The following is a 21,090-nucleotide window of genomic DNA, read 5'->3' as shown; positions in this document are numbered from 1 at the left end:
TTTTTATCGATACAGATATAATAATCCCATATGTAAAATTATGTCTCCTGCTTTTTTTCACTTTTCAGTGTTCTTATTTGCACTATTACACACTGTCATTTAACTGTTCTCCTATATTGGACCTAAAAGTTTAGGAAACATGTAGTGGGGGAGGGATTTTTGTTCTTCTGTCTTAAATAATACTGCCAGGAGTAACATAATGCATGTTTCTTTCTTATTTAGGATTATGATTTTAAGAAAGATTCCTAGAATAGATTTATGAAATCAAAGAGTATAAAGTTTTTGAGCATTTAAGAGTTTTTCAAAATTATGTTTGTTTTGTTTTTTATAGTGACTGTTATGTGTGAAAATGAAGTTTTAAGTGCTGATACTCAAATTCAGAATTGAATGTATGTGTATTTTATTTTGATTTTGCTGTTAATTACCTATATGGGTGTGAATGATCCACTTAACAGAAAACTAGGAATGTCTTGCTCTAATCTTTTCATTTTATAGATTTCATCTTACAGATATAACCACGTGAAAGCATTTTTGCTAATTCTTTCTTTGGGGAAAAACTTAAAAATTGACGTCATTATAAACATGTTTTAAAAGTACCACATACTTGATCAATTTTCATGCTGACTTTGAAAAATTGTTTCCTCGTCTTCAGATCATCATGCATGTGTTTTGCACCTACCTTGATTCCAGACTACCTCCACATCCTAAATACCCTGATGGAAAAACATTTACTTCTCAGCACTTTGTTCAGACACCAAATAAACCAGGTATAAACAACCTCTCTTAAAAGGATGAATTGAGCTTTTCACATGAAATACATCTAGTGGTTTTGTTTTTTTTTTAATGTAGCATATTTCCTTTACAGACGTGACAAATGAGAATGTTTTTTGCATTTATCAGAGTGCTATCAACCCTCCCCATTATGAGCTAATCTACCAGCGTCATGTCTACAGTCTTCCAAAGGTACTTCTAAATGTAGCAGTTGCTATTACTAATGTCATGGATGACTTGCTTTGTTAATATTTTAAAAATTAGATTATCTTGTTTATGGAATAGGTAAACTTTTTAAATTAGGGAAAAAGTACTAGTTTTATATCCCCTTTTTTAAAACTCTAAAAGTAATATGTGCTTAATTTGGAGAAGTATGAAGAAAAGGAAGAAACGTTCATTATTCCATTATTTACAGGAAGCTGTTAACATTTGGTATAATTTTTTTGGTAAATTTCATTTTGGTCTTTCTCTGTACTTATTAATGGGTTGAAATCATATTATTTATGTAGTTTTATATCCTTTTTAAAATTAATGTTATAGCATAATTTTCCATGCCTTTAAGAATCTTCGTTAAAACACTTTTTAATGGCTATTTTAAAACTTCACAAAATTATAACATAATTTATTTAACCACTCCCCTACAGTTAGATATTTTGGATGTTTCTAAGTCTTCATTATCATAAATACCTTTATGCATATAGCTGTCTGCATTTTGGGTAGTTTTTTAGCCTGAAGTCCAAAAATGGAATTCTAGGTTATAGAATATTTTCGAGGCTGTTAAAATGTTATCAAAAAGGTGATTGTACCAGTTTACACTTCTGTCCAGGTATTTTACTTTTGATTACAAACATCAGTTCTGTTGATGACCTTTGCAGTTATTTTTGTTACCAGCATCTATACTAAGAAATTTTACATAGACTATAAGCATAAATTGTATCCTTCACTTCATCAGATACCCAGGAGAGAATATGTCATTTTTTTTTAAGTTTAATATTTCAACTTTGTAAGTGTAAATATTTTGGGCCATTCAAGTTCCATGCAAATCCTTTTTTTTTTTTTTTAAAGAAACACTGTCTTTAAAAATCATATATCCTAAGATTTTTTAGTAAAAGCACTAAATCAGAATAAGCAGGTATAAGTTAATCAGTAAATTGAAAATCTAAATCAGGAGCTATTTCACAGACCAGAAATTACATATAATAGTTTGATTTTAGTGCTGGCAAAATGCTGCCTCATAGTCCCTTGTAGATAAAATAAATTTACATTTAATATGTTACTTACACTGTTAACATATATCATAATGTATTTTGAAGTGTGAGTAAAGGTTTTTTAATCCCAACACTGTTGTTTATGCTGTTAATTTGTGGGATAGAGTATTTTTTGTGTGTAGGATACAGGGGTACCAGCTTCAGAATAGCTCCCATCCAGACCTTCATAAATGCTTCTCCCCATGTATGGGAACTTCCCAATGTGTTTATTTCTGGTCATCTTTCAGGGCTCAACTTAAAAATTTCTCTCTCAGGGAGGCATTGCTTGCCTCACCACTCTGGGTTTAATGCATATGTTCCCATGGCACCCTACACCTCCTTCTTTCTCATAACATTCATCACACTTTATTGTAATTCTGAGTTTCCTGTCTGCCTTTCCTACTAGACCTTAAGCTCCTCAATTACATGGATCCTCTCTGTTTTATTCACCACAGTATTCCCACTTCTTAGCACAAAAGTGGGCACTTCGTTTAATGAATGAATGAAAGGCTGAATTACATGGAATTCCGAGTTAGTAGAATATAAATTGATAGGATCACATTTACCTTTCAGGCTGAATGGTTTGGTTTCGTTAGGCTTAAATCTTGCTGTATTTTTTGTCTTTGTTCCAGGGCCGAAATAATATGTTTCATACATTGTTAATGTTCCTCTACATCATAAAGACCAAAGAGTCAGGAATGCTTGGGTAAGTACTTATGCTTTAAAAATACAAGTACTTAACTGATATACTGTTTTTCTTATGTTCAGATTCTGCAGAAGGCAGCATCATATACTGAAGATTTGTGGACTAAACAGTAAGAGATATGGCTTCTAGTACTAGCTCAGCCCTGTCACTAACCAGCTCTGCCATCTTGAGCAAGTCCATTACAGTAATTCCTTGGAACCTCCATTTCCCCATTGATAAAAAGGCAATTTGACCACATCATTGGCTTTACAGCTGTGTCCCTCAGAGGAACAACCCTGATATATCAGGCTCTTGCCACTTTAAAATTTAAAAACAAAAACAAAACTGGAGTCCTATTTATTCAAGCTATCCCATTTCAGACACAAAGCCTTCTGCAAAGTGTTTACACTTTCAGAGAGACTAAGTCAGCACTGGTTCCATAATATTGTTAATTGGGATGGAAAAATGGTCAGTTGAAATTGTTTACTTTGTTTATTCTAAATACTTAGTAATGAAGCTCACATACTGTTACAATAAACTCAAAATTGCTGTCTTGTTATTTAGGTGATTTGAAATTTTAGTCCTTCAAATAATATTCAAAGTAAATGGACCTCAGCTAATGCTGGGTAAATCTGGTAATGCAAGGACTGGAAGTCTGAAAATCTGGCTTCTGGGTCCATCTCTGCCTGCACTGAGTAACCTGAGGTTAAAAAAATGTAAAGGGGGCCTCCCTGGTGGCGCAGTGGTTGAGAGTCCGCCTGCCGATGCAGGGGACACGGGTTCGTGCCCCGGTCTGGGAGGATCCCATATGCCGCGGAGCGGCTGGGCCCGTGAGCCATGGCCGCTGAGCCTGAGCGTCCGGAGCCTGTGCTCCGCAACAGGAGAGGCCACAACAGTGAGAGGCCCGCGTACCGCAAAAAAAAAAAAAAAAAAAAAAAAAAAAAATGTAAAGGGAAGGGCTGAATAGAAAACATCGGGGGTCTGTTCCAGTTTGGTATGCATGCTTCTTTTCAGTTTTATAGGTGTCCTGTTTTATACAGGTTCTGGAACTCCACTGTCCAATACAGCAGCTGCCAGCCACATGTGGCATTGAGCATTCGAAACATGATTAGTCCAAATTGAGATGGGCTGTCAGTGTAAACTACATAGACTAGAATTTGAAGACCTAGTACCAAAAAAGAAAAAGTAAAATATCTCTAATAATTCTGTATATTGATGACATGTTGAAATAATGCGTTGGATATACTGAGTTAAAGAATATTTATGCTACCATGGCTCTTTTTTCTTTATTTTTTTAATTACAAAAATAATGCATGCTCAATATAGAAATATTTAAATAATATAGCAGTGTATAAACTAGACATTGAAAACTCCCCTCTGATCAACTCTCTCTTCTGATCAACTCTCCCTCGAGGTATCCATTGTGTTAACAGTTTCAGGTGTACATTTTCAGACTACTTTCTGGGGAAAGTTGATTTTGTTTTTAGTTTTCATTTTGTTTAAAAATATATTGTACCCAAACATATTACTCTGTGACCTGCCTTTTAATCTTATGGTATATCTTGGATATTCTTCTATGTCAGTAAATACAGACTTTTTTCCTAAATTTTCTAGCAGTATTTAGATAGATATACATGTATTAGAAAGATGGAATGTGCTATAAATATATTGTTTTGTAATTCTTAACAGTGTTTCTGGAAGACTATTTGAAGTGAGGAATTAATTTAGAAGTATTTTAAATAAATAATGACATTTTGGTTTTAATTGAAAATTTATCTTTTCTCTAAAAATCTAAATTGATACTTGATACATAAGTGATTTGTCATGATAGCATGAAGCTTGTGTTGAGTACCATATATAGTTTGCCATATACATAAAAATGTAAAATCTTTAAAAGTATTGGGTTGGCCAAAAAGTTCATTTGGGTTTTCTGTAACATCTTAGTGGGGCAGTAATTGACGCAGAGGCCCAAAAGAATTGGTATAATATTTAAAGTGCTTATCTTCTCTGAATGAGGAACTTACATGTGGAAAATGAAACATTTTAGACTAAAACTAATCTGTTTTATTTATTTGGGATTTTTTTTTAACCAAGGGAAAAGTCTTTGAAATTAACTTAAAATATGATTAATCGTTTTAATACATTTTGGAACAATCAAATGTTAAAAACTGCTCTCCTATACCTTAAAGGAAGGAAATTTCCTTTGCTTAAAGGAAATAAGCAAGTGGCTCAAATGTAGACCATTTGGAATCATGCCCATAACACAGCAGTTTGATACAAATCCATCATCAGTTCAATGCCACGTATTTGTGTGGTAGTGGAATGAGATGAATGTTTTACCTCCAAAAAGGAAAAAAATCTAGACAGAATTGACTGCACAGTAATTTAAGTGCCCTGTTTAGCAAAACACACCATAAATAAAGTTTAAAACTAAATGACAAACTGAGACAAAGAATTATAATTTCAACATTTAGAGCAAAGCCAGGTTAATATCCATCATGTATAAGGAGCATATATGTTAATTGGAAAAGAAAAATTTAGAAAATGGTCAAAGACACGAGAGACTTTCATAGAAGAGTGTCGTGCAAATGGTTAATGAACATGAAAAGATGCTTAGTCTCATATACAATCAAACCAAAATTAAAACATTTTTTCTATCAAATTGAAATTTATCATTTGCAGTGTTGGTGAGGGTATGGAGAAATGGGAAAACACAGTTGATGAAATGACCTTTTTTGAACAGGTAAAATTCTCTAAGAGGCCTAGCATCTCTAACTCCTCAATTTTTAAAAATTTAATTGACACTTTTACTTAAATCCTACTTGCTAAAATTGTCCTGTTTAACTCTGTCTGTTGTAGTAATCCTTGAGGTCCACTGAAAAATTAATTTTCAACACTCCATAAGTCCATTTATTCTAAATTTGGGTTTTAAGCACAGTTAAGAAAGTAATTACTGTTCCTAGAATTCATTCACCTGATGAACCATGTGTAACATAACTTATTTCAGAAAAGCACTAAATGTTAATTAAACATGTATCCCTTGTAAAGACTCCTATTTTAGTTATTTGAAAAAAGACCTTAAATGCTGGGCAATCAATTCCACTAAAACTTTTTTTTTTTCTCTTTATAGGAGAGTTAATCTTGGTCTATCCGGTGTGAATATTTTGTGGATTTTTGGCGAGTAGTGGGTCATTTAATTCCAAACTTTTGGACTTTATCTGACTGAATCAGAAGTTGAATCTAAGTATCTCTGAGTCACTGCCTCTTCTGAAATAAGATACATATGTGTATGTTAGACTCTTTAGATTTAACAAAAAATTAGCTATTATGAAACTTCTTTGTAAAAGTATGCCCTATATCTTCTACACCAAGAAACATTACTTTATCATTTCAGAAAAAAACTGCAACCCTTCAGATTTTTCTTGGCCAAAACAGTGCAGTTCCCCCTTAATTGAGTCCTTCTTCACTGTAACCCCCCAAATAAGAATCATCCGCCTGATTCCTCCCCACAAAAATTGTTTTTTCAGTTGAGTTATTTAGTATAAATAATTTTTTTAAAAAAGCAAATTGCTTATTTTTTTTAATGTTTATATTACCCCAGTGTTCAACAAATTAGCCCAAGGCCCATATTTAAAGAAATGAGATAAACTTTTAAATAATAGTTCATGTGCATTTAAAAAATATCAATTGGAAGAGGTTTGACGGTATACTCCTGATGAAGTTCACAGTCTTGAACATGGTTTGAAAGATGCTGCCTGATCTTCCCTCTGCCCCCCTCGCGCCTGCCTCCACTCCAGTCTTGCCTTGCCCCTCTCCTTCCATGCCCCAGCCACACTGGCCCTCTCTCAGCTCTCATCCCAGGGCCTCCGTGCACTCCCGCTGCCTGAGACACTCCGGCCCCACTCCTGGTCTAGCCAACCCTCCTCAGCACCCTTCTAGGCTCTGCCTAAATGTTGCTTTCCCAAAGAAGCTCTCCCTCCCCCAACTCCTTCCATTCCCCCCTCCCGCAGCTCCCCTGACGGTTTTCTCTCTTGGTACCTTTCACCTTTGCTTCATATCACCGACCATGGTTTGAAATCACATAGGCACGTGCATTTCTTTATATGTCTCTCTAAAGCTGTGCTGTTCAATACAGCAGCTACCTGAGACTGTTAAGCACTTGAAACACGCCTAGTCCAAATTGCGATGTGCCATAAGTGTAAAATCACACCGGTTTCAAAGACTTGATAGGAATAAAAGATTGTAAACTAAAAAATAAACAACTATAAAAATAAAAAGTCAACTCTTGGATTAAATTTAGCTGATAGAATTAAACTATTTAGGTCTTAGTTAAGAGGCTGAAGACATCAAGAAAACCATTGCCTTGGTTTTAATAACTCAGTTTCACTGTTCCATAATATTGTATTAAGAGTTCCCTTTAAAATCATATGATATCTGTTTAAATTTTTTAGATATGTTCAGAATATCTGGAGAGTAAGAAATAACCAAGTTCGTAAGTTTTGCTTGACTCTCCATCTTTATTTTCTTACATGTATATGTAGTATATCTAAAGCTAGTTAGCAATTGCATGTATTTTCTGGGTTGACATGTTACTAGAGACTGCTTTACCTGGAAACAACTAAAACTAGTATTTTCTCAATAACTGCTTGTCAGTATTACATATGCAGCTTATTTTGTATAATTTGTAAATCTTGTTCCTGTTTTTAAAAGTCAGATGTTCAAAGGAAAGGAAGTTTATCTTTTAACTGCTTTTGATGTATGTTAAATTTGTTATGATAAAATACCAATTAAACATGTTAAATATAAGAACATGTAAAAATCGAAGTCTCCTGTTTCAAAAGTTGGTGTGTCTACTTCACAATTACAAAGAATAAAAAATGATGTGTCATTTCTTATATTAAAAAAAGTTTATGTGTCAGAAATGCAATATATGGTAAATATTTCACGTAAAAAGACTAGGGGTACGCATTGAAAAGAAAAGAAATTTTGTTTGCATACTAAGGGTGGTGTGGGTTACTATACTCTGGGTAGCTTTCATTTATTAACTTGTCTTCACAAATGTTTGAGCCAGCATATACTTACTATAGCTTTTATTAAAAATACTTTGATGAATGAGTTTGAATTCATACTTCAGGAAGACAGTGCACTGCAAACATGGTAAATATTTTGGTCCTTGTGTTAAAATGAGTAAATAGTTCTCACAAGTTTTTATTTTCTTTGCTTGACTCATCCTTGTGGGATCAAATCCACTAATCTTCTAGATTATGTTCACTGTATCACTTATTCTTTTTTTCTCTATGAATATCAGCCTTTTCTTCAGCCAGATTTGTTTAGAGGCATGTTTATAATTTAGTTCCTACTATAACATTAAAATGCTGTGTTGCTTGACTTTCTCAAATAGATACACACTTTAAACTGATATTTTAGTGTTGAAGACATGCAGCATGTAGGTGGCACTTCTAAACTCAGCTTTGTGATTATAAATCCTTGGAATGCGGGCATTCCTCAAAGGTCATGCTTTGGTCCTCTGTCTCACTGCTTATGCTTTTCCTTAGAGATCTCATTCATTCTGTGACTTCATTTTATCACCTCTGCATTTGATTCCCAAGTTCATCACCAACCATACTGTCTCTCCTGAGCTCTAGTGTTCAATTTCCTGTGACCTGTCAGACATTTCCACTTGGATATCGTGCACATTCTCCATGTGTGGAACTGAATTCACATCTGCTGAAACAGCTCCCTCTCTAACATCCCTTTTTCTGTTCATTGCATTACCAGTCGCCCACACTCAAAACTCTGCTGTCATCTTGACTCCTTGAGCTCCCTGGGTCCCCAATCCAATCAGGCAGCAATCTCATCCATTCTTTCTTAACAATGTCTCTTGCAGCTGTCCCTTTCCATTTCTCCTGCCACTATGCTCATTTACACCCTTATCAACTCACACAGGACTACTACAACAGCCTAATTAATCTCACAGCTTCCTAATTGTTGCCATGCTTCCAGATTTTCCAATTCATCCTGCACACTCTCTTGAAATTCATCTTCCTAAAACTTGTTTGATCATTTCATTCTTCTGATAAATTCCTTGGCCTGACATTTAAAACCCTTCACAATCTGGCCCCAAGCTAGCCTTATCCACCTGGATCCTTGGCTTCAGCCATTGTAGGCTGCTCCTTGCTGGGCTGTCTGCATGTATCTCCTGCCCATCCTGATCACTCCCTGAGGATGTCCCCTCCCCCTCTACAGTCTACCCTTCCCTTGAGACTTTGCTCTAATTAAACCTGCTATTTTTTGGAGCTGATCCTGACCACTGCAGCTGGCAGTCATTTCTCCCCCAGGGTGATTAGATCTGTGCCCCCTTTTTGGCACTCAGCCGCCATATGAATGAATTCAGAAGTGACTTTTAGTCTCTAAGGATGGGTCCTCATAGCTTGTCTCATCCTCATGAAAGACCTGAGTTTTTTACTAGTCTGTGCTGTGCTACTGTTCAGGAAGACTTTGATGATGGCTAAAGCTACCTTTTGGGAAAGGCTTGAGTTCTCGTCAAAGGACACCTTTTGAGCAGCCAGGCGCACTGACTTTCCTTTTGTGTCTAGGCCTAAGGAGGAGGAAACATTCCCAGGCCTGAAGAGCTGCAGCAGGGACATTGCCTAAAACGTGTAGGCATTAGGAAAATACACAACCAATTCCCGGTACTCTTGGGGGTCTTCCTTAGTGACCTGAGGTGAGGCTGTTAAACTTCCCAGCAGCACATTGTCCCAGATGCTTCAGGGTCCACTGTGAGGGGCCAGGAGAGACTAGCTGGCCCACCCATCCGTCCAGGTGGCTTCAGTGACAGCACTCTCCTGCTTGTAGGTAGGGCCAACAATACCTGAGGATAAGCAGCAGAGGGCTGGAATCTCTGGCAAGAAGGCCTTGGGGAAGGATCCTTGGGTGGGGGGGAGGGGCGGTAATCTGCCCATTTAGAGTGAGAGGGGTTTGCACATCAGCACCTGTGCTTCTTAGGCCCCAGTGACATTGCCACATCTCATTGTGTATGCCAGTGGCTTTATGCTGAGCCTGCTGGATTGTTAGGCATTAGCTCTGAGCCACATCTCTAATTTGACCCCTGAATGGTCATCAGTAATTCCATTTCCACACTGAATGAGCTGCACTGACCTGGGGGACAGGTTATGGATTCTACAGAGGGTGGCACCTCAGTCGGGGTTAGGGAGAAGAGTCCAATACAGCACGATGGGTATGAAGAACAGCCTCATGGGTGCCCAGCATTCTGTCCACCTAGGACAACAGTGATCCCAAAGATATTCCCTAGCGAAGTCACATGCAGACAATCCCAGGCACTGCTGTGGATGAAATGTAAAGTTATAACTAAATCCTTTCATGCCCCCGAAACGAATATTCCACAGTCTGGCTAGACGAGCCACTGGCCTGAATGGGCTGAGACTTTGGAGGACTGAGCTCTGTCACTATTGGGGCAGGGCAATTTTTACACTGTGATTTTTGGGTATAAGAAAGATACTATTCACACCTCAGAGATCATTGAGAAGCTGAATGAAAATAATGGATGACAGTGCTTTTGGGTAAGGAAAAAATGGCTTTAAAAAGTCTTTCAGAATAACATTAGGATAAAACTAGGAAATGGCCCTTTTTAGCATTGTAAAGCAACTCTTGTCATTCCTGGATCATGCTGAGATGTATACAGATCTTCATGCCTTGACACATTCACACCCACCCCAACTGTCCTAGCCCAGCTGTATCTGCCTCTTGCTCCCTCTCTCCTTCCCCCACCCCAGACCTGGCCATTTCCCAATCAGAGACAGTAGCACCCTTGTATCTTGAAGGCTGGGCTTTCTGGTCTACCAAGAAAACACTGTCTCCTTCCTTTCCCATTTCTAAACTAGAAGGAAAAAAAATAACAATCCTGAATCAGACTGCTTTCATGAACTGCATCCCATAGGAGGAAAGTCAGAAGGTGGTGATCGGCTCTGTTGGGGGGCAAAACTTGTTTTTTCAGGAGCCACAGCCAGGCATGATTCGTCTTCAAACACATGGTACGTAGACTGGAATCAGGCAACTCTGTGATAGTTTTGGCCCAGAATACAGGCATTAGCTTACTGAGCTCCAACTCCAAAGAAAGGCCCCTTTTGTTCCTAATGGAGAGGGTATCATCCACTGGACAGTGTGAGGAGAAGAGTAGTCCTGCTAACTCGTGAAAGTGAGACTTGGCAGAATGAAGTCTGAACTAAAGCCATCAGCCCCAAAACTTGGTGGTTTGAAAAGGTGTTATATGGCTTCCATCTCAAGTTAGCTAACCACCCTTAAGAATAAATTCAGTACAATGCTCAGCTTCCAGTTAAATGTTCTGCATGCATTCTTTAAAGTTTATTTAATGCCATCTTGAAAATTCCTGGAGTTAACCACCTTAAAGCAGTGGTTAGACTCCACTTAGACCAAGTGCCTTGGATAGAACCCGGAGGCAAAGTCCATATCCTAGAATACAGTGTCTCTTAAATAAAACACAGATATTTTTTCTGTGTAGCCAGAGAAATTATCCTTCATTTAAACTAGTGTATCTCTCTAAGTTGCTACTTTCTCCCACCACAACTCTATTTCACCACACATACCCCTCTCCACTCAACCACCCCCAGGCTGGCTTGCCCTCCTGACCCTATCCTGGCAGGTATAATAGTAGGGCCATGCTACAACAAATACCCAAGAAAAACTGCAGGCCTCTCAGGTGAACAGAACTCCTGTAAATGATAGAGCTTCTGTTAGGCTGCGGCTTCCTTAAGGTCCTTGAGGGCAGGTGCGTGTTAGGTGTTCAGTAAATATTTGTTAAATTAATAATTGGGTTAAGTAGACAGAATTCACTTGAGAAGCAACCCTTTTCTTTTTTTGGACTGTAATTTTCGACGAGTGTGCTTTCCATGCTGAAGACCGTGGAGAGCTCTCTGGCCGGTGAGTGGAAGCATGGCAGAGAAGAAAAGAAGCAAGGAGCTGGCAACAGGCAGTGGATCTAAACTTGTAGAAGGAAAGGCCAGAGGGCCCGTTCTACATTTCCATGCATTCCTCTTTGATGGGCTGTATGAAAATTGATTCAATAGTAAAGAGTGTGTACATGGCTGGCGGAGAAACCCCATCTAGATACGTATCTGCCAGTAGTTTCTCAGTAGAATGCAAAATTGGAGGCATCTTGCAATCTCTCAAAGCTGGAGCTATATTGGGGGTGGATGCAAGGTATGAGGGCTGGGAACACTCTGATCCAGTTATAGGATACCATTATCCTGTTCCCTAACACACCGTACAGTTTCCTCCAAGTTTATGTATAATCAGACTAGAGGATGTGTTTTCCGAGCTGCTTCTCTGAAATCTGCTTTCTCTGATGAGGAAACCAAGATAGCTTCAATCTACTACGTGGTCAGAGTCTGTGCTTCCTGGCCAGGACAGTGTATACCCTAGTTATGCACACTTTTAACAAATGTACAAATGCACAAGCATTTACCAAGGGCCAGCGAAGAACTGTGAGCAAAAATGCAGTGATGTATCCCCTCAAGGAGCTTACAGTTGAGAAGCAGAGATAAGATTTTAAGACTTTGGGGTAAATGCCCACAAAGAGGCCACACTCCAGGGCTCATGAGGTTGTGGTGAATCTGCCATAGTCCTCCACTGCTGATGGCAGTGCAAATTGGTACAACCCTTTCAGAACACAACATGGGACTGACTACGTGTGTGTTTCAGTCACTCCTGCTGCACAAGTTGTCCCCAAAACAATAATCATTTAGTATCTCTCTCCATGGGTCAGGAATTCAGGTAGGGTACAATGGGGATGGCTTCTCTCTGCTCCACAGTGTGTGGGGCTGAACGACTGAATACTTTTAAGGCTGTTCATTCTCATGTCTAGTGGTTGATGCTGGCTATTGACTGGGGACCTAACTCAGAATGTGGGCAGAAGGCCCACATTTGGCCTCCACATGTGGCCTGGGCTTCCTCATAATATAGTGGCTGAATTCCAAGGGCAAGTATCTTGAGAAAGAGGGGGAGGTGGAGACAGAGCATATTACCTTTTATAACCTGGGCTTGAAAGTTCCATGTTTCTTCCACTGCATTCTGTTGATCAAGACAGCTACAAAGAATTGACCAGTTTCAAAGGGAGAGAACATAGACCCCACCTCTCAATGGAGGGATGTCCCACATCACAGCACGTGGGATGGGACATATATTGATGTGGCCATTTTTGAAAAATACAATCTGCCACAATGTGCAAAGCCCACCAAAATGTTCATTTTTATATTAAAATATTACTATTTTATATAAAATATTAATGCTCCTTTAATACTGTTTGGCTAGGAAAACATTCATCAGGAAAAACGTTATGTCTAAGGATGTTTATTATGTGCATTTGTTCATTTCTGTATCCATCCATCCAATAAATATTGATTGAAGTTGTTTGCTAGGTGCTATGAATACAGAGAAGGCTTAAGATATCCTTTTTTCCCTCTTTGGTGGGGCTAATGGCAGACTCTGGGAGGGCTCACGCCAAGGAGTACTTCCCAGAACTTCTGCTGCCAGTGTCCCTGTCCCCACAGTGAGCCACAGCCACCCGCTGCCTCTGCAGGACACCCTCCAACACTAGCAGGAAAACAAACTTCCATGAAAACCTGATAAAAAGGAATTCTTCTTAAAACAAAGAATACACCATGTGGATGAAAGGCTCTTGGTGCTGCAGCCAGGAGTCAGTGCTGTGCCTCTGAGGTGGGAGAGCCAACTTCAGGACACTGGTCCACAAGAGACCTCCCAGCTCCACATAATATCAAACAGTGAAAATCTCCCAGAGATCTCCATCTCAACACCAGCACCCAGCTTCACTCAACGACCAACAAGCTACAGTGCTGGACACCCTATGCCAAACAACTAGCAAGACAGGAACACAACGCCACCCATTAGCAGAGAGGCTGCCTAAAATCATAATAAGTCCACAGACACCCCAAAACACACCACCAGACGTGGTCCTGCCCACCAGAAAGACAAGATCCAGCCTCACCACCAGAACACAGGCACTAGTCCCCTCCACCAGGAAGCCTACACAACCCACTGAACCAACCTTAGCCACTGGGGACAGACACCAAAAACAACGGGAACTACGAACCTGCAGCCTGCAAAAAGGAGACCCCAAACACAGTAAGATAAGCAAAATGAGAAGACAGAAAAACACAGCAGGTGAGGGAGCAAGATAAAAACCCACCAGACCTAACCAATGAAGAGGAAATAGGCAGTCTACCTGAAAAAGAATTCAGAATAATGATAGTAAAGATGATCCAAAATCTTGGAAATAGAATAGACAAAATGCAAGAAACATTTAACAAGGACCTAGAAGAACCAAAGATGAAACAAGCAATGATGAACAACACAATAAATGAAATTAAAAATACTCTAGATGGGATCAATAGCAGAATAACTGAGGCAGAAGAACGGATAAGTGACGTGGAAGATAAAATAGTGGAAATAACTACTGCAGAGCAGAATAAAGAAAGAAGAATGAAAAGAACTGAGGACAGTCTCAGAGACCTCTGGGACAACATTAAACGCACCAACATTCGAATGATAGGGGTTCCAGAAGGAGAAGAGAAAAAGAAAGGGATGAGAAAATATTTGAAGAGATTATAGTTGAAAACTTCCCTAATATGGGAAAGGAAATAGTTAATCAAGTCCAGGAGGCACAGAGAGTCCCATACAGAATAAATCCAAGGAGAAATACGCCAAGACACATATTAATCAAACTGTCAAAAATTAAATACAAAGAAAACATATTAAAAGCAGCAAGGGCAAAACAACAAACAACACACAAGGGAATCCCCATAAGGTTAGCAGCTGATCTTTCAGCAGAAACTCTGCAAGCCAGAAGGGACTGGCAGGACATATTTAAAGTGATGAAGGAGAAAAAACTGCAACCAAGATTACTCTACCCAGCAAGGATCTCATTCAGATTTGATGGAGAAATTAAAACGTTTACAGACAAGCAAAAGCTGAGAGAGTTCAGCACCACCAAACCAGCTTTACAACAAATACTAAAGGAAGTTCTCTAGGCAAGAAACACAACAGAAGGAAAAGACCTACAATAACGAACACAATCAATTAAGAAAATGGGAATAGGAACATACATATCGATAATTACCTTAAATGTAAGTGGACTAAATGCTCCCACCAAAAGACACAGATTGGCTGAATGGATACAAAAACAAGACCCATATATATGCTGTCTACAGGAGACCCACTTCAGACCTAGAGACACATACAGATTGAAAGTAAGGGGATGGAAAAAGATATTCCATGCAAATGGAAACCAAAAGAAAGCTGGAGTAGCAATTCTCATATCAGACAAAATACACTTTAAAATAAAGACTATTAGAAGAGACAAAGAAGGACACTACATAATGATCAAGGGATTGATCCAAGAAGAAGATATAACAATTGTAAATATGTATGCACCCAACATAGGAGCACCTCAATACATAAGGCAAATACTAACAGCCATAAAAGGGGAAATCGACAGTAACACATTCATAGCAGGGGACTTTAACACCCCACTTTCACCAATGGACAGATCATCCAAAATGAAAATAAATAAGGAAACACAAGCTTTAAATGATACATTAAACAAGATGGACTTAATTGATATTTATAGGACATTCCATCCAAAAACAACAGAATACACATTTTTCTCAAGTGCTCATGGAACATTCTCCAGGATAGATCATATCTTGGGTCACAAATCAAGCCTTGGTAAATTTAAGAAAATTGAAATTGTATCAAGTATCTTTTCCGACCACAACGCTATGACACTAGATATCAATTACAGGAAAAGAGCTGTAAAAAATACAAACACATGGAGGCTAAACAATACACTACTTAATAACGAAGTGATCACTGAAGAAATCAAAGAGGAAATTTAAAAAAACTAGAAACAAATGACAAGGGAGACATGACGACCCAAAACCTATGGGATGCAACAAAAGCAGTTCTAAGAGGGAAGTTTATAGCAATACAATCCCACCTTAAGAAACAGGAAACATCTCGAATAAACAACCTGACCTTGCACCTAAAGCAATTAGAGAAAGAAGAACAAAAAAACCCCAAAGTTAGCAGAAGGAAAGATATCATAAAAATCAGATCAGAAATAAATGAAAAAGAAATAAAGGAAACGATAGCAAAGATCAATAAAACTAAAAGCTGGTTCTTTGAGAAGATAAACAAAATTGATAAACCATTAGCCAGACTCATCAAGAAAAAAAGGGAGAAGACTCAAATCAATAGAATTAGAAATGAAAAAGGAGAAGTAACAACTGACACTGCAGAAATACAAAAGATCATGAGAGATTACTACAAGCAACACTATGTCAATAAAATGGACAACCTGGAAGAAATGGATAAATTCTTAGAAATGCACAACCTGCCAAGACTGAATCAAGAAGAAATAGAAAATATGAACAGACCAATCACAAGCACTGAAATTGAAACCGTGATTAAAGATCTTCCAACAAACAAAAGCCCAGGACCAGATGGCGTCCCAAGTGAATTCTATCAAACATTTAGAGAAGAGCTAACACCGATCCTTCTCAAACTCTTCCAAAATATAGCAGAGGGAGGAACACTCCCAAACTCATTCTACGAGGCCACCATCACCTTGATACCAAAACCAGACAAGGATGTCACAAAGAAAGAAAACTACAGGCCAATATCACTGATGAACATAGATGCAAAAATCCTCAACAAAATACTAGCAAACAGAATCCAACAGCACATTAAAAGGATCATACACCATGATCAAGTGGGGTTTATTCCAGGAATGCAAGGATTCTTCAATATGCGCAAATCAATCAACGTGTTACACCATATTAACAAATTGAAGGAGAAAAACCATATGATCATCTCAATAGATGCAGAGAAAGCTTTCGACAAAATTCAACACCCATTTATGATAAAAACCCTGCAGAAAGTAGGCATAGAGGGAACTTTCCTCAAGAAAATAAAGGCCATATATGACAAACCCACAGCCAGCATCATCCTCAATGGTGAAAGACTGAAACCATTTCCATTTAGATCAGGAACAAGACAAGGCTGCCCACTCTCACCACTCTTATTCAACATAGTTTTGGAAGTTTTAGCCACAGCAATCAGAGAAGAAAAGGAAATAAAAGGAATCCAAACCGGAAAAGAAGAAGTAAAGGTGTCACTGTTTGCAGGTGACATGATACTATACATAAAGAATCCTAAAGATGCTACCAGAAAACTACTAGAGCTAATCAATGAATTTGGTAAAGTAGCAGGATACAAAATTAATGTGCAGAAATCTCTGGCATTCCTATATACTAATGAAGAAGAATCTGAAAGTGAAATCAAGAAAACACTCCCATTTACCATTGCAACAAAAAGAATAAAATATCTAGGAATAAACCTACCTAAGGAGACAAAAGACCTGTATGCAGAAAATTATAAGACACTGATGAAAGAAATTAAAGATGATACAAATAGACGGAGAGATATACCACGTTCTTGGATTGGAAGAATCAACATTGTGAAAATGACTCTACTACCCAAAGCAATCTACAGATTTAATGCAATCCCTATCAAACTACCACTGGCATTTTTCACAGAACTAGAACAAAAAATTTCACAAATTGTATGGAAACACAAAAGACCCCAAATAGCCAAGGCAATCTTCAGAACGAAAAACGGAGCTGGTGGAATCAGGCACCCTGACTTCAGACTATACTACAAAGCTACAGTAAGCAAGGCAGTATGGTACTGGCACAAAAACAGAAAGATAGATCAATGGAACAGGATGGAAAGCCCGGAGATAAAACCACGCACATATGGTCACCTTATCTTTGATAAAGGAGGCAGGAATGTACAGTGGGGAAAGGACAGCCTCTTCAATAAGTGGTGCTGGGAAAACTGGACAGGGACATGTAAAAGTATGAGATTAGATCACTCCCTAACACCATACACAAAAATAAGCTCAAAATGGATTAAAGACCTAAATGTAAGGCCAGAAACTACCAAACTCTTAGAGGAAAACATAAGCAGAACACTCTATGACATAAATCACAGCAAGATCCTTTTGGACCCACCTCCTAGAGAAATGGAAATTAAAACAAAAATAAACAAATGGGACCTAATGAAACTTCAAAGCTTTTGCACAGCAAAGGAAACCATAAAGAAGACCAAAAGACAACCCTCAGAATGGGAGAAAATATTTGCAAATGAAGCAACTGACAAAGGATTAATCTCCAAAATTTATAAACAGCTCATGCAGCTCAATAGCAAAAAAACAGACAACCCAATCCAAAAATGGGCAGAAGACTTAAATAGGCATTTCTCCAAAGAAGATATACAGACTGCCAACAAACACATGAAAGAATGCTCAACATCATTAATCATTAGAGAAATGCAAATCAAAACTACAATGAGATATCATCTCACACCAGTCAGAATGGCCATCATCAAGAAATCTAGAAACAATAAATGCTGGAGAGGGTGTGGAGAAAAGGGAACACTCTTGCACTGCTGGTGGGAATGTGAATTGGTACAGCCACTATGGAGAACGGTATGGAGGTTCCTTAAAAAACTACAAATAGAACTACCATATGACCCAGCAATCCCACTACTGGGCATATACCCTGAGAAAACCATAATTCAAAAAGAGTCATGTACCAAAATGTTCATTGCAGCTCTATTCACAATAGCCCGGAGCTGGAAACAACCTAAGTGTCCATCATCGGATGAATGGATAAAGAAGATGTGGCACATATATACAATGGAATATTACTCAGCCATAAAAAGAAACGAAACTGAGCTATTTGTAATGAGGTGGATAGACCTAGAGTCTGTCATACAGAGTGAAGTTAGTCAGAAAGAGAAAGACAAATACCGTATGCTAACACATATATACGGAATTTAAAAAAAAAAAATGTCATGAAGAACCTAGGGGCAAAACGGGAATGAAGACGCAGACCTACTTGAGAATGGACTTGAGGATATGGGGAGGGGGAAGGATGGGCTGTGACAAGGCGAAAGAGAGGCATGGACGTGTATACACTACCAAACGTAAGGTAGATAGATAGTGGGAAGCAGCCGCAGAGCACAGGGAGATCAGCTCGGTGCTTTGTGACCGCCTGGAGGGGTGGGATGGGGAGGGTGGGAGGGAGGGAGATGCATGAGGGAAGGGATGTGGGAACAGATGTATATGTATGACTGATTCACTTTGTTATAAAGCAGAAACTAATTAAAAAAATAAATAAATAAACTTAAAAAAAAAAAAAAAAAAAAAAAAAAAAAAACTAGAAACAAATGACAAGGGAGACATGACGACCCAAAACCTATGGGATGCAACAAAAGCAGTTCTAAGAGGGAAGTTTATAGCAATACAATCCCACCTTAAGAAACAGGAAACATCTCGAATAAACAACCTGACCTTGCACCTAAAGCAATTAGAGAAAGAAGAACAAAAAAACCCCAAAGTTAGCAGAAGGAAAGATATCATAAAAATCAGATCAGAAATAAATGAAAAAGAAATAAAGGAAACGATAGCAAAGATCAATAAAACTAAAAGCTGGTTCTTTGAGAAGATAAACAAAATTGATAAACCATTAGCCAGACTCATCAAGAAAAAAAGGGAGAAGACTCAAATCAATAGAATTAGAAATGAAAAAGGAGAAGTAACAACTGACACTGCAGAAATACAAAAGATCATGAGAGATTACTACAAGCAACACTATGTCAATAAAATGGACAACCTGGAAGAAATGGATAAATTCTTAGAAATGCACAACCTGCCAAGACTGAATCAAGAAGAAATAGAAAATATGAACAGACCAATCACAAGCACTGAAATTGAAACCGTGATTAAAGATCTTCCAACAAACAAAAGCCCAGGACCAGATGGCGTCCCAAGTGAATTCTATCAAACATTTAGAGAAGAGCTAACACCGATCCTTCTCAAACTCTTCCAAAATATAGCAGAGGGAGGAACACTCCCAAACTCATTCTACGAGGCCACCATCACCTTGATACCAAAACCAGACAAGGATGTCACAAAGAAAGAAAACTACAGGCCAATATCACTGATGAACATAGATGCAAAAATCCTCAACAAAATACTAGCAAACAGAATCCAACAGCACATTAAAAGGATCATACACCATGATCAAGTGGGGTTTATTCCAGGAATGCAAGGATTCTTCAATATGCGCAAATCAATCAACGTGTTACACCATATTAACAAATTGAAGGAGAAAAACCATATGATCATCTCAATAGATGCAGAGAAAGCTTTCGACAAAATTCAACACCCATTTATGATAAAAACCCTGCAGAAAGTAGGCATAGAGGGAACTTTCCTCAAGAAAATAAAGGCCATATATGACAAACCCACAGCCAGCATCATCCTCAATGGTGAAAGACTGAAACCATTTCCATTTAGATCAGGAACAAGACAAGGCTGCCCACTCTCACCACTCTTATTCAACATAGTTTTGGAAGTTTTAGCCACAGCAATCAGAGAAGAAAAGGAAATAAAAGGAATCCAAACCGGAAAAGAAGAAGTAAAGGTGTCACTGTTTGCAGGTGACATGATACTATACATAAAGAATCCTAAAGATGCTACCAGAAAACTACTAGAGCTAATCAATGAATTTGGTAAAGTAGCAGGATACAAAATTAATGTGCAGAAATCTCTGGCATTCCTATATACTAATGAAGAAGAATCTGAAAGTGAAATCAAGAAAACACTCCCATTTACCATTGCAACAAAAAGAATAAAATATCTAGGAATAAACCTACCTAAGGAGACAAAAGACCTGTATGCAGAAAATTATAAGACACTGATGAAAGAAATTAAAGATGATACAAATAGACGGAGAGATATACCACGTTCTTGGATTGGAAGAATCAACATTGTGAAAATGACTCTACTACCCAAAGCAATCTACAGATTTAATGCAATCCCTATCAAACTACCACTGGCATTTTTCACAGAACTAGAACAAAAAATTTCACAAATTGTATGGAAACACAAAAGACCCCAAATAGCCAAGGCAATCTTCAGAACGAAAAACGGAGCTGGTGGAATCAGGCACCCTGACTTCAGACTATACTACAAAGCTACAGTAAGCAAGGCAGTATGGTACTGGCACAAAAACAGAAAGATAGATCAATGGAACAGGATGGAAAGCCCGGAGATAAAACCACGCACATATGGTCACCTTATCTTTGATAAAGGAGGCAGGAATGTACAGTGGGGAAAGGACAGCCTCTTCAATAAGTGGTGCTGGGAAAACTGGACAGGGACATGTAAAAGTATGAGATTAGATCACTCCCTAACACCATACA

General features: G+C 38.2%; 1 protein-coding gene and 1 long non-coding RNA gene across 2 annotated transcripts in view; one reads left to right on the top strand and one right to left on the bottom strand.

Moving 5' to 3' along the window:
- TMEM209 (transmembrane protein 209) overlaps nucleotides 1-7,663 on the top strand; it is a 30,874-nt gene extending 23,211 nt beyond the window's left edge. Inside the window, exons 12-15 of the mRNA XM_081244143.1 lie at nucleotides 653-767; nucleotides 866-963; nucleotides 2,651-2,724; nucleotides 5,834-7,663. Of these exons, the coding sequence (XP_081100269.1) occupies nucleotides 653-767; nucleotides 866-963; nucleotides 2,651-2,724; nucleotides 5,834-5,888 (342 nt within the window). The 3' untranslated portion in view covers nucleotides 5,889-7,663. The remainder of the gene's footprint in view (nucleotides 1-652; nucleotides 768-865; nucleotides 964-2,650; nucleotides 2,725-5,833) is intronic.
- LOC308622610 overlaps nucleotides 1-21,090 on the bottom strand; it is a 31,701-nt gene that overhangs the window by 420 nt on the left and 10,191 nt on the right. The window lies entirely within an intron of this gene.

Source organism: Mesoplodon bidens, assembly GCF_964165515.1.
Source record: "Mesoplodon bidens genome assembly, chromosome: 9".
Taxonomy (NCBI): Eukaryota; Metazoa; Chordata; class Mammalia; order Artiodactyla; family Ziphiidae; genus Mesoplodon; species Mesoplodon bidens.
This window is presented reverse-complemented; position numbering and strand designations above follow the sequence as displayed.